The 13724-nt window shown below is 47.8% G+C and overlaps 1 protein-coding gene across 1 annotated transcript in view; it reads right to left on the bottom strand.

Moving 5' to 3' along the window:
- Positions 1 to 13724, bottom strand: part of LOC135220977 (3-oxoacyl-[acyl-carrier-protein] reductase FabG-like) — a 218272-nt gene that overhangs the window by 179275 nt on the left and 25273 nt on the right. Inside the window, exon 2 of the mRNA XM_064258663.1 lies at positions 5074 to 5226. Coding sequence (XP_064114733.1) covers positions 5074 to 5226 — 153 coding nt within the window. The remainder of the gene's footprint in view (positions 1 to 5073; positions 5227 to 13724) is intronic.

Below are 13724 nucleotides of genomic sequence, written 5' to 3'. Positions count from 1 at the left end.
AACTCGTCTCCGTACTCCTCAAGAAGTAGGGTAGTCAACACCTTATAGTTAGACAGACCTTCTCTTTCACTATAATTCGTCATCCGAGTTTTCCTCTAACTCCGGAATACCTCTACATGCGTCTCCGCTCTCCTTTCCGAACGTTCTTCTTCGTGAGGAGACAAACTCCTAATAGGAGAGGGGCTAAGGGAATGATAATCCTTCCTCTTTCCCGCTCTAATAGTCTTGGAAGGCGTCATAAGCTTCGGCTTCTCTAGAATTTTAGAAGACGCTTCACGCTTACATGACGCTTCCCGTTCGCCAAGCGTCATGGATGACGTCTTTTTGCTGACGTCTCGATGACAATTCGCGCTTGGAAGACGCTCCGCTCTCCAAAGGCGTCCTACTTGGCGTCATAATATTGGACGGAGCGTCATGTCTATGCTCCGTTTCCAATGAAGCTTCGCGTCTAAAAGACGTCTTACGTCTCTCTGGCGTTACGAAACTCTCGTAAAGCACCTGTTCTCCGCTCGTCGAACTAGACGCTTCTGTAAGACGTTTAGGCCGTTTCCCGTCTGTATGACGCTTCTCGTTGAACAGGTGAGAGAGGACGAGACTTCTTAATTGGAAGCGTCACGTCCTTCCGACGTGGCGCTAAAACTCCCACTAGAGATGACAGTTGCTCTTGAACTGCCATAATGATCTTTCTTGACGCTTCTCCCACGTCCCAGTGCATGACGTCTTTCGTCATCACTCGGGGGAGAAGAAGGAAAGGGTACTTCCGCGTACACTTCAGGTGACGCTGACCCGACCCCCTTCGCTTTTATTGCTAGAAGACGGACTAAGCGTCATCTGAGACAAAACGCTCATGGACTAGAATCTATGGTCAGGCTTCATTATGACGCTTCAGCGGTCTCGACAAGTTCGATTTCCTTCCACCCTCGTTTAGGTGAGGAGAGGGAGAGGACGAGAAACACTCGACGAAGGACGCTTTTTCTATAGCGCCCTTGAGCCGCCTGCCACGAAGCAGAGCTAGCTGAAGGGACGTCTGACCGTTGGGGATTCCCCACAACCTCCTTAAGGCTTTCGACTTTCCTTCTCCTCTGGGCTTGTGAGCTTGGAAGAGGTCTAGGCCTGGGAGCGTCGCAGGGACGATCAAACGCCCCCTCCACAAACACTGGGAGAACTCACTTCACTGTAATGCTCACTTTCACTAGCCTTACCTTTGAAGTCAGCCATCTTGGACTTCATGTCTCTAATTGTAGCTTTCAGATTGGCGATTTCCGATGCCGAATCCGAAAAAGCACTCTGAGAATGAGATACATAGGGAGAATCTACATCAGTAGGATTAGAATTATCAGTGAAAGGCTCAATAGGCCTTGAACTCACACCTTTCAATCGTCTAATTCTATCCCTCTCTAACTTCTTCAAATAAGAAGTCAAAGTCTTCCACTCTTCTGCATTCAATCCCTCGCATTCCTTACAAGTATTAATAGCAGAACACTGAAACCCCCTACATTTACGGCATACAGTGTGAGGATCAACCGAAGCTTTCGTATCCTCACCCTGCAGCCTACTTCACACACATTCTCACACTCACTTAGAATCAGACTACTGAGAAACAAAAATCCAAAAGAGTTATTCCAAAAACAGTCCACTGTAGCGAATGCCAAAAACACGATCCAAATACGTCACCAAAAAGCCGAAAAAACAAAAACGATGATCAAAGGATGAAAAATGAATCTAAGTCAGGAGGTAATAACAACAATGTTGATACCACCGGCGACAGAGAAAATATGATAGAAAACGGGGATGGTTCCTAGTCCTGCCACCCAGGGCAGGCCGGTAGATCACCTGACCTACCTGTAGCGAGTGGCGCGAAATTTGAATTTCTGTCGGGGACGACGGAGTCTTAGCTATGTATATATCTGACAGGTAAGTTGATTGTATGAAATCATTTTTTAAGGGTGAAAATTTGGGGGTCGCATGATATGCGAGATCGCGTTACGCGAGTATATGCAGTAACTGTTTCCCTTTGAGGCCAAAGCTCTAAGAAGAATAAAGAGGGATTTTGAGTCTGTTGTCGTACATGTTCAGACCCTAAGGTCCAAGATATGAAGATGGGACTTTGGGACTTATCCATGCACCAAGATGTTGGCATGCAGTGTCAAGTTTTGCACAGAACCCAAACCAGATTGAATGAACTCCTCTGTAGTGATAAAGGCTCGTTTCGCTATCCAAGTACTTGTGACAGTGAGCAATAGAATTGGTACTAATTCCTGAGCTCGGCAAGATTCCAAACTCTTGTAAAACAATAATCGGGGGAGCATTGTCTCGCCCTGGTGCTCAGCAACATGAAGCCAAGCACTTAGTGAGCATCAGCAGGCATTTGGCAAGACTCTTGATTCTTGAAATAAAAATTATCAGGAATGCTCATCTCACCCACGTGTTTGGAAATCACAGAAAACCAAAACACTCTGAGAATGCTAGAAATTCCTGATTCTTCTATAATAACAATTATCAAGAACTTCCATCTTGCCCGAGTGTTTTAAAATCATAGTAGACCTGAACACTCAGAGAGTGCCAGAAATTCCAAGAAATTTAAGTGCTCAACGAGACCATCACATAATTATGAGTGGTAATCGTCAGCAATGAACGATCACTTCTTTCCAATTAGTAACTGTTTTTCTTCAAGGCCAAAGCTCTAAGAAGAAGAATAAAGAGGGATTCTGTGTCTGCTATCCTACATGTTCGGACCCTAAGGTCCAAGACATGAGGACGGGACTTATCCATGCACCGCAGTGTTGGCATGTCGTGTCAAGTTTTGCACAGAACCCAAACCAGATTAAAGAGAGAACTCATCTGTAGTGGCAAGGGCTCATCTCACTATCCAAGTACTACTCGTGATAGCAAGCGCTAGAATTGGTAAGAATTCCTGCGCTCAGCGAGATCCGCGACTCTTGTCAAACAATTGGGGGAAAATTGTCTCGCCCTGGTGCTCAGCAACATGATGAAGCCAAGCACTTGGTGAATGTCAGTGAACCCAGGCGTTCGTTCTGCAAGACTCCTGATTCTTGAAATTAAAATTATCAGGAATGTTCATCTCACCCAAGTGTTTGGAATCACAGAAAACCAAAACACTCTGAGATTACTAGAAATTCCCAAGAATTCAAGTGCTCAGCAAGACTCATGAGTCTTGTATGATAACAATTACCACGAACTTTCATCTTGCCTGAATGTTTGAAAATCATAGCAGGCCAGAACACTCGGAGAGTGCCAGAAATTCCAAGGAATTTAAGCGCTTATCAAGACTCTCAAAGATCGTTCAAATGATCATCAAGGAGGGGTACTTATTCGACTTCCATAGAAATCGAGGAGGAACAGGCATAAAAACCAGTCCTATATGCGAGCATTTAACACTGGATTAAGAGTGTAATACAAAATACGCACTCGAGGCTCCACCCAAAGGACAGAAAGAGCCAGGGAAAACGGTCTTCAGGTGTTCGAATCCTGAGAATCGGAACACCAGGTGTTGAGAGAGTGAGAATTGTCTCTGTCATTGACAGACGATCCTTCCTCAATGACGTGGGCATACGTCCAGTGGGACCCTAAGACCCCTCCAGGAACATAGACCCACGACGCTAAATCCTGCGGAGAACACTGCAAGATTCCTCCTATCCACCACACACCTCCCGCTGTTGCCCAAGGAAGTAGAGGGAATAGGAGAGGAGGATCGGATGCTCTCATTCCTCCTCACAGTGGTGCTGTCAAAAGGAATGTGCCACGCCCTGTCACCAACCTGGCAGTGGTGACAGTGATGTGGGTCTAGGAGAGCGTGGTCGCCTAGGCAAAATGCTTTCCTGAGGAGGATGCAGAGGTTCTCGCCAAACTGTAGCAGCACCACTGGTAGCAGCAGCACGGCTACCAGACTGGCGAGAACATGCATCATCCTCATGATGCATCCCAGCCCTCTTCAAGGCCGAAGCCTCATGCTCAGAGAGCTGTAAAGGGGACCTCCTCCTTGCTTCTCCAGATGCCTTGTCCCAAGGGACAGCGATCTTGACCCTGGGAACTGACCTTTCACTGGGGAGTCCAAGCGACCTTGACCCTGGGAACTGACCTTTCACTGGGGAGTCCAAGCTGTGGCTCGGTCCCTTGTCTCACCCCATGCCACTGTCACAACGGATGTACAACCCCCCATGGGGGAGTTGTACAATCAGAGAAACTTGTGAACGAGTCTCTGACACAGCCCTGGTTCCATGAGCAATGTCCTTGGTACCAGACAAGCACTGACAGGCTTCAAGATATATCTCAGTTAAGCAAAGCTGCCAAATCCTAATTTACACATGGATTAATATCAAACAAAGAAATGTCATTTTACCATCAATAAACATACTACATGCAAAATATGTAGTAATTCATTGAGGCATCCTGGAAGCTTTTATTAGGTTATACTGCACACATTTTTCAATATGCCTACCATCTTACATGACAGTAACATCATTCAACAAGTGTTCATCATCCTCCACACTGAACTACAATTGCTGTGCATATATATATAATATATATATATATATATATATATATATATATATATATAGTATATATAATGTATATATTTATATACAAGTATATACATTGGTACCTGGATACTTAAATAGCTTTAAAATTGAACAATGTGGTACCCATATTGAGTACGAAATAGTTCTGAAATTAACCAATTTGCTCAGTGCTCAACCAAACAAACACAACCCACTAGAACATCTTTAAGAGGAGACATCCCTTCCACATGAGGATATTTAGACAAAGATCTACTCCTGATACATATTTCCTTGTAAAGTTGTACACTAGCTTCCTCATACATATCTACCTTATACTGTACATGCACAGGCATCTATTTTTCATCACAATTAGCCACAGACAAGCAAGTTAGGTCTCACAGACAACTGAGTGATTACATTCCTTTATTGTAAAACAAATTTATCATGTACATATACAGGTACAATTGAATTTCAGATTCAAGCTCATAAAAATTTGCCAAAAGAACTAAAAACACTGCTGAACAAAGAGCAAAACTTAAAACAAATTCCTCACCTTGAATAGTTAATGGGGGTTTATGAGTCTTTTCATTTATGCATTTCTGTGCTATTTCCTCTAGGTTTTTTGTATTGCGGCCTGTCAAAGACAAGGAAGCTCCAAATCGTGAAAACAACTGTGCTGTTGCAGCTCCTATGCCTGATGAGGCACCTGAAGTTAAAAACAAAAAGACTCAGAAGATATTTAATTTGTTAACCTAAATAGTATTATGTAGGTACCTTACTGTTAAATGTGGAAAGTTATTCTTACATAAATATATGTATATGTTCTATCACATGATAAATCTAACTCTTCTAAGATTTTTAGGGACATGTGAGGATGGTATAATGGTTACAGCAATATGACAAATTTTCTAAGACAATTTGTATTTTTCATAGCTACAAACCTGAGGTCTTAACAATAGGATAATTTCTAGCGCCTAGCTGGATCCGGTAAAAAAGTAGATGAAAGCAAGGAATCCTGTGGTATCTGGCAACGCATGCGTAGATCAGGTGAAGAGTGGTCAAACGCCGACATCTATGCCAGTTTTTCCCAACTCAGGATGACTTAACAAAAAGAGGGGCGGCTAGAGGGACTGAAGCCCGTTGAGAAGCTAGATATACTAAAATCTAACCACTCAGAACCTGAGAGACATACAATGATATATGGGATAACCATTGTATAGGGAACCAAAGAAAAATTGTGACTGTCCATAAAACAAACCAGGGCACTAGGGTTTGTAGTACTCCCGACTCCTCCTTGCCCAGGAGCGGAGCCTATGCTACTAAATAGTGGGTAAGATATTGAATACGGCACGACCACACTACCAGTATGACTACCTTACTCACCTGTATCAGACCAGTCCAGCAAATGACGTGTCAATTCCTTAAACCGCCCGAAGGAAGAAGGAAAGGTACAAGAGAAAGGAGGCCAGCCAACTCACTTATTCTCTCATCCACACAATCATCTTAGGTAAGATACAAAGGCAAGTATGAGTTACACAACCTGTTGGGCAGCCACCACAGGACCCAGGGAAAATGTGTCCATAGATCTGTGGGCAAAATCCTTAAGATAGAAGGAGGTGAACGTGGACTGGCGTAACCAAGTACCAGCGCTCAGCACTCTATGTACAGCCAAGTTCTTTTTGAAAGCCAGAGAGGTACCAATACCCCTAACGTCATGTGCTCTAGCCTGGACAGACGTGGCGATGGAATCATCAAGAGTCAAGTATGCCTGTCTGATGACTTCCCGTATCCAAAAAGAGAAAGTTTTCTTAGACACCTCTTTCTTCGTACAGCCTGTACTGAAAAAAAGCCTGCGGCAGCCTGGTCTAAGGTGCCGAGTCCTTTTAAGATAGTAACACACGGCCCGGACAGAGCACAACAAAAGCTCTTGAGCATCACCACCCACAAGTCAGTCAGAGAGGGAATGGAGAACGAAGCGAACCTGTCATCATGCACCGAGGGATTTTGGGTCTTAGCCACGAACTCCGGAACAAATTCGAAGGACACTGACTTCCAACCCCTGGTGTGCTTCACCTCATAACTCAGACCGTGGAGCTCTCCTACCCTTTTGGAAGATGCCAAAGCCAAAAGGAAAACTATTTTAAGCATCAGGTTCCTATCAGATGAGCGGCGCAAGGGCTCATATATGCTCTTAGTCAAGCTCTTAAGCACCGAGGAAACATCCCACGTTGGGGGCTTGAGCTCTCTAGGAGAAGACGACTGCTCAAACCCCTTAACTAGCAGGGAAAGTTCCCAGGAAGAGGAGACATCGATACCCTTCAGGCGTAACACCAAACTCAGAGCCGCCCTGTAGCCTCTAATAGCAGACACAGACAAACGTTTCTCGTCTCTGAGGAAGGTTAAAAAGTCTGCTATTCGCTGAATAGAGGTCGCGAGTGGAGAAAAACCCTGTTTACGACACCAATCACAGTAGATCGCCCATTTGCCTTGGTAAAATGCGGAGGTTGACTTCCTAAGACTGCTGGACATGTGCCCAGCTGACTTCTGAGAAAAGCCTCTCTCTCGGAGGAGATAGTTGATAGCCTCCAACCGTGAAGAGACAGGGATTCTACTGACTGATGGAACCTTTCTGCATGGGGCTGACACAGGAGATGCCGCAAAGGCGGAATCTCCCTCGGAATCTCCGACAACAACGATAGCAGATCTGGAAACCATTCCGCCTGAGGCCACAGAGGGGCCACCAGAGTCATTTTGAGACCCTGTGAACCCAACAGCCTGTTCAGAACCTGACGGATCAAACAAAACGGAGGAAAGGCCTACACCTCCAGGTTGTCCCAGGGATGTTGGAATGCGTCTTCTGCCAATGCCAAGGGATCTGGGACCACTGAACAGAACACTTCCAGCTTCCTGTTGTAACGTGTCACGAAAAGGTCCAGCATGGGTTTCCCCCAAATCTGGAAAAGCCTGTCTGCCACCACTTGATGAAGGGACCACTATGTGCCTAAGATTTGATCCTGGCGACTGAGTTTGTCTGCGACCATGTTCTGTTTCCCTGGGATATACCTGGCTGAAAGCTCTACCAAATTGCTGATTGCCCACTGGTGAATCTCAACGGTCAAGGCATGAAGGTGCTGAGAAACTAGGCCTCCCTGTTTGTTCACATAGGCTACCACCGTGGTGTTGTCTGACATGAGAACGACAGAGTGACCCTCTACCATCCCCCGAAACTCCTTCAGACCCAGGACAGCCGCCTTCAACTCCAAGATGTTCATATGCTGCTGCTTGTCCTCTAAACCCCAAACGCCTGAAGCGATGAGGCCGCCTAAGTGCACGCCCCAACCTGCGAGGGAGGCGTCTGAGAACAGAAGGAAGTCCGGAGGGAAAGAGCGCAGAGGGACGCCCTTCAATAGATTCTGGTCGTCCAGCCACCAACGAAGGTCTTCTCTTACTTTAAAAGACAGTGGGATCATAAACAGGGAAGAGTCCCCCGCTGGAGACCAGAATTCCCCCAGTCTCCATTGCAAAGACCGAAGATGAAGACGCCCATGAGGGACCAGCTTCTCCAAGGAAGATAGCACTCCCAAAAGAACCTGCCACTGATGAGCTGACTGATGCGACTTTAAGAGGAAGTTGCAAGCTACAGCCCGCAACTTCTCCAATCTCTGATCCGACGGGAAAACTGTCATATCGATGACCATGCCCAGGTAGAGAATCCTTTGAGTGGGTACGAGGTTCGACTTTTCCTGGTTGACTAAAATGCCCAGGTCCAGACAGAACCGAAGAAGACGATCCCTGTCTTGCAGGAGCTTTTCCCTGGAAACTGCCAAGACCAACAAATCGTCGAGGTACCTCAGCAAACGGATCCCCTGAGCATGGGCCCAATTTGACACGAGAGAGAACTCTTGTGAACACTTGAGGGGCTGTGGTCAACCCGAAGCACATGACTTTGAACTCGAAGATCTTGCCCACCAAAGAGAAGCGAAGAAACTTCTTGGACGTGGGATGAACAGGGATTTGGAAGTATGCATCCTTCAAGTCTATCGACAGCATGAAGTCGCCTTCCCTCACGGTTGCCAACACCGAGCACGGGGTCTCCATCTTGAACCGTGTCTTTCTGATGAAGCGATTCAAGGTGGATAAGTCGATCACAGGCCTCCATACTCCTGATGCCTTGGGCACCAAGATGATGTGACTGTAAAACCCCAGGGACGGACGCACTACTTACGCTATCGCATCCTTGTCTAGCATCTTCTGCACCTCCTCCTGAAGAGCCAAGAACTTTAAAGAATCTGGGGGATACGTCTTCCTGAGCCGCGGCTTGTCCGACAGAGGAGGAGAGAAGTCGAATGGCAACAGGTATCCCACCCGAAGGACATCTACCACCCACTTCTCCGCCCCCGTAACACTGCCACTTGGCCCAATGGCCAGCCAGGCACCCCTCCACCCGTGGTGCAGGAGAGGTAGAGGCGCCCAACCTACCGACGCCCCCCTTGACCTCTGCTCCTAGGGACTCTTCCTGGTTTAAAGGATCCTGAGACTTGGGCTGTGACGAACGGGAAGGCCCTGCCAAACTCGAGGTCCTTGATGGCCTACCAGGGGAGGATCTCCTCGATTGCTGCTGGACCAGGGGAGGAGGGGGGCCCAAACGTCTCCGAGGGCTGGGCTCTGATTTAGTCACAGCCTGGTGCACTAAACGGTCCTTGGTGTCAGCCCGACGTCGGTCTATCGCATTCTCGAGTTCTGTCTGAGGAAACAAAAATTGCGATTCTAACAGGTCACCGTTCCTCAAGGCCAGCAAAGACTCGGTGTCGAGCAACCTCTCCATCCTAGACAAAGCCGCGTCCCTCCTAACCAGAAGAAGATTAGCCCATAAATTGGCACTGAAGTGAGCCAAATAAGAAAACGCCTTGCCCCCGGATTGCAAAAGACTGGCAAGCGAGGCGGCACTCACCAACCCATCAGGGGACCTGTCAGAAGCTATCTCAGCAATAACCACAGACCAGAGGTCCAGCCAAGAAACCGTCTGCAACATGGAGGCCGCCGTAGATTCCAAGGCTAAGGCTTCTTGCGGAGATAAGGACGGAGCCACTGACCTCACCTGTTCCAAAGTCAAACCCGGCTTCAGTCGAATGACATCTGGGTTAAGGTGGCATGACAACAGAAATGCAGAGCTCGTAGCATAGTACTTCCTATGTCTTGTGAGAGGCGGGGGTAGGAGTTTGGTAGAGCCCCTAGAGCGAAGTGAACCGTCCTGGTCAGAAACAGAGGCGTTAACCTTCCTGCAAGACCGACTGAACGTGCCCTGACAACGGCAGCTGGAGAGATTTGGGGTCCTGAGCAGCTCCCACCAAGGTTTCCAAGCAAGGAGTGTAGGACGACCGATCCTGAGTCCTACTTTCTAAATTGTTGAACCAACGAATGAGATCAACAACCTCCGAAAAGGAAGACAGAAACTCCTGCGTGTCCCCTTCTTCCTGCTCTGGCACCGGCGACTGACAACGAGAAGGATGTGTAGCCTCTTCTAACGCGTTTTCTTCACCAAAATTCACAGAAGGGTTAGTAGGCAAACGGTCTGAAATCTCTACTAGCCTATCTGGGCTGGGTCCAAGCGTCAGCCTCCGAGACGGACCCACTGAAACATTAGGCGCATCACTTACCTCAACAGGTGACTCCAGACAGCCATGAACAGACACGGACGTGGCGGCCGTACGTACGTGAGATGGGGGGGAAACTCGAGCATTCGAGATTGACGGAGAATCCCTTATATTGGAAGACTTGGAAGCAAGCAAACACTTCGGCAGTACCACCTTCGTGCTCACTACCTTCGACCTCTTGACAGGCGCCTTCAGGTCTTTACGGCGACGAATAGGCCTGGGAAAAGAAGGGGCACTACCATCACGTGCACGGATGGGGGAGGTTGCCACACGCTCGCGATGTGCAAGGACGGGGTGGGGGGTGGGGGTGGGGGGGGTGGGTGGTTGCACGTACGAGGTTCGGCGGCGAAGCAACCCCTGCAGAACACACATCACTAACACTGCCCGAAACCACAGCACTCTCGGGAACACGTCCGTGCTGTTCCTCCCTCGGCAGCGAAGGAAGGGCAAGGTCCTTAGCCTTCCAATGCCTAACACGCCCATGAGGCGTAGAGGGGGAAGAGGGAGAGGTAGACAGCACCAGCTTCTTATGCGCACTCTTCTCGGAAGGCCGGGACGAAGCAACGCGTTTCCTACCAGTCCTCCCAACCGATAAGGCAGCCAACTTCACATCTAAAACAGAGTCCAGCCTCTGAAGCACCGCCTGGCATATGAGCTCGGACTGATGCGCCAGAGAAGGCTCCGAAGACAAGGAAGGGAGATGTTTTGAACTGGGCGGCAAAGATGACGTCACGTCTAAGAGAGGCGGCTTGGAGGCGACTGGAAGATACATCATCGATAACAGTGACGTCACAAGCGGCGGTGATGTCACGACCTTCCCTCTGAGCGAGGGGGAAAGAGACGCCACTGAAGGAGGAATAAACAAAGATGGGCCCCGTGACGACAACAACTGGGCTGACGCCGCAGCATCACTCCGAGACAAGGCGGCGGCAGACACCGGCGGAGCAATACAAGATGGCCAACTGCTCCCTCCCGTGGAGACGAGGCCTGGAGGGGGGGGATGGCCTTGCTGGACTGGGGAAGGGGGGTGCGAGCCTCCTCAAAATGCGCTAGCAACCCCCTAAGGACGGGGTACCCCCAAGCCCAAGCATCTTCCAAATCGCCGCCATTTTGTACGCCTCCGACTCTGGAAGAGAAGAGAATGATGAAAAAACCTCACCCTTCTCGGGAATCGAAAAAACTCCCGAAGAAGAGGGGGCTACATTACAAATAATACCCTGGCGACCTCCCAATACTTCCATCGATGAATCAATGGAAGAAAAGGAAGGAGAAGCAGGGGCAACGCTACTATGGGGGTTGACTACTGTGGAAGGCGAAACATCGGGAATAGGAGTAAAGCCCTCCCAAGAAGGAAGAGTGGAGACTCTCCGACATTCCCTCTTACCATCAAACTTCCTCCACTGCTCCAAAGGCTATGCCTGGCATTCCGTACAAGGATTCATAATCATACAAAAATTGGAACGGCACCTACTGCAAGTGATGTGAGGGTCCGTTGCCAACGAAGCCAAGAAACGAGAACACGGAAATCCAGGAATTCCGGGGCACCATCGCTGACATCGAGAAGGAGCAGAAGAAGCCATAATATAGGTAAAAACACATACAAACACACTAAAGGAACGAAACGGACAAAAAACCGGGAAAAAGGCCAAGAGAGGAAAAAACCCAACTCTCGTCTCAAGGCGGTAAAGAAAGACTGGCGTAGAAGTCCGGCATTTGACCACTCTTCACCTGATCTACGCATACGTTGCCAGATACCACAAGATTCCTTGCTTTCATCTACTTTTTTACCGGATCCAGCTAGGCGCTAAAAATGATCCTTTTGTTAAGACTGAGGGTTTGTTCGCGTATGAATAATTGATATCTAATGACTCAGACCCTGAGTGACGTACAATGATATATGGGATAACCATTGTATAAGGAACCAAAGAGTAACTTTGACTGTCCAATAACAAACCAAGACACCAGGGTTTGTATTACACCCAACCCCTCCTTGCTAAGGAGTGGACCATATGCAACCAAATAGCAGGTAAGATATTTGTATATTGCACAACCACACTATCAGTATGACGTGTCTATTCCTTAAACCGCCCGAAGGAAGAAGGAAAGGTACAAGAGAAAGAAGGAGACCAGCCAACTCACTCATTTTCTCATCCACACAATCATCTTAGGTATGGTACAAAGGTGCCCTGTTAAGGGCAACTATGAATTACACAACCTGTTGGGCAGCCACCACAAGACCCAGGGAAAATGTGTCCGCAGATCTGTGGGTAACATCCTTAAGATAGAAGGAGGTGAACGTGGACTGGCGTAACCAAGTACCAGCGCTTAGCATTCTATGTACAGCCAAGTTCTTTTTGAAAGCCATAGAGGGACCAATACCTCTAACATCATGCGCTCTAGCCTGCTCAGATGTGGTGGTAGAATCATCAAGAATCAAGTATGCCTGTCTGATGGCTTCCCGTATCTGAAAAGAGATAGTATTCTTAGACACCTTTTTCCTTGTACACCCTGTGCTAACAAAAAGTCTGCAGCAGCCTGGTCTAAGGTGCTGAGTCCTTTTAAGATAGCAACGCAGGGCCTGGACAGGGCACAACAAAAGTCTGTCAGTGATGGAATGGAAAACGAAGTGAACCTGTCATCATGCACAGAGGGATTTTGGGTCTTGGCCACGAATTCTGGGACAAATTCGATGGACATCGACCCCCAACCCCTGGTGTGCTCCACCTCATAGCTCAGACCGTGGAGCTCTCCTACCCTCTTGGAAGATGCCAAAGCCAGAAGGAAAACTGTCTAGAGAGTCAGGCTCCTGTCAGATGAGCGACGCAAAGGCTCATATGAACTCTTAGTGACACTCTTAAGAACCAAGGAAACATCCCACATCGGAGGCTTGAGCTCTCTAGGAGAACTCGACTGCTCAAACCCCTTAAGCATCGGGGAAAGTTCCCAGGAAGAGGAGATGTCGATACCCTTAAGGCATAACACCAAACTCAGGGCTGCACTGTAGCCTCTAATGGCAGAAACGAACAAATGTTTCTCGTCTCTGAGGAAGGTTGAAAAGTCTTCTATTCGCTGAATAGAGGTCGCGAGTGGAGAAAAATGATATTGTTAAACTACAATAAAGTTTTGTACATACTTACCTGGCAGATATATACTTAGCTATAGTCTCCGACGTTCCCGACAGAATTTCAAATCTCGCGGCACACGCGACAGGTAGGTCAGGTGGTCTACCTTACCCGCCGCTGGGTGGCGGATGTACGAACCACTCCCGTAAGCTTGTCAGATTTTTCTCTTCCACCTCTCTCCTGAGGGGAGGCTGGGTGGGCCATTAATCGTATATATCTGCCAGGTAAGTATGTACAAAACTTTATTGTAGTTTAACAATATCATTTTTGTACATGAACTTCCCTGACAGATATATACTTAGCTGATTGGCACCCTTGGTGGAGGGTAAGAGACAGCTCAATAATACAGGTAAGACGGGAAACAACTAATGTTGTAGGATATAAAAACCTTGGTTCTCACCTTTTCAGGATGAAGACTTCATAGATAC

This window comes from Macrobrachium nipponense, chromosome 2 (genome assembly GCF_015104395.2).
Source record: "Macrobrachium nipponense isolate FS-2020 chromosome 2, ASM1510439v2, whole genome shotgun sequence".
Lineage (NCBI taxonomy): Eukaryota > Metazoa > Arthropoda > Malacostraca > Decapoda > Palaemonidae > Macrobrachium > Macrobrachium nipponense.
The sequence above is the reverse complement of the archived record's forward strand: the minus strand, read 5'-3'. Positions and strand labels throughout refer to the sequence as shown.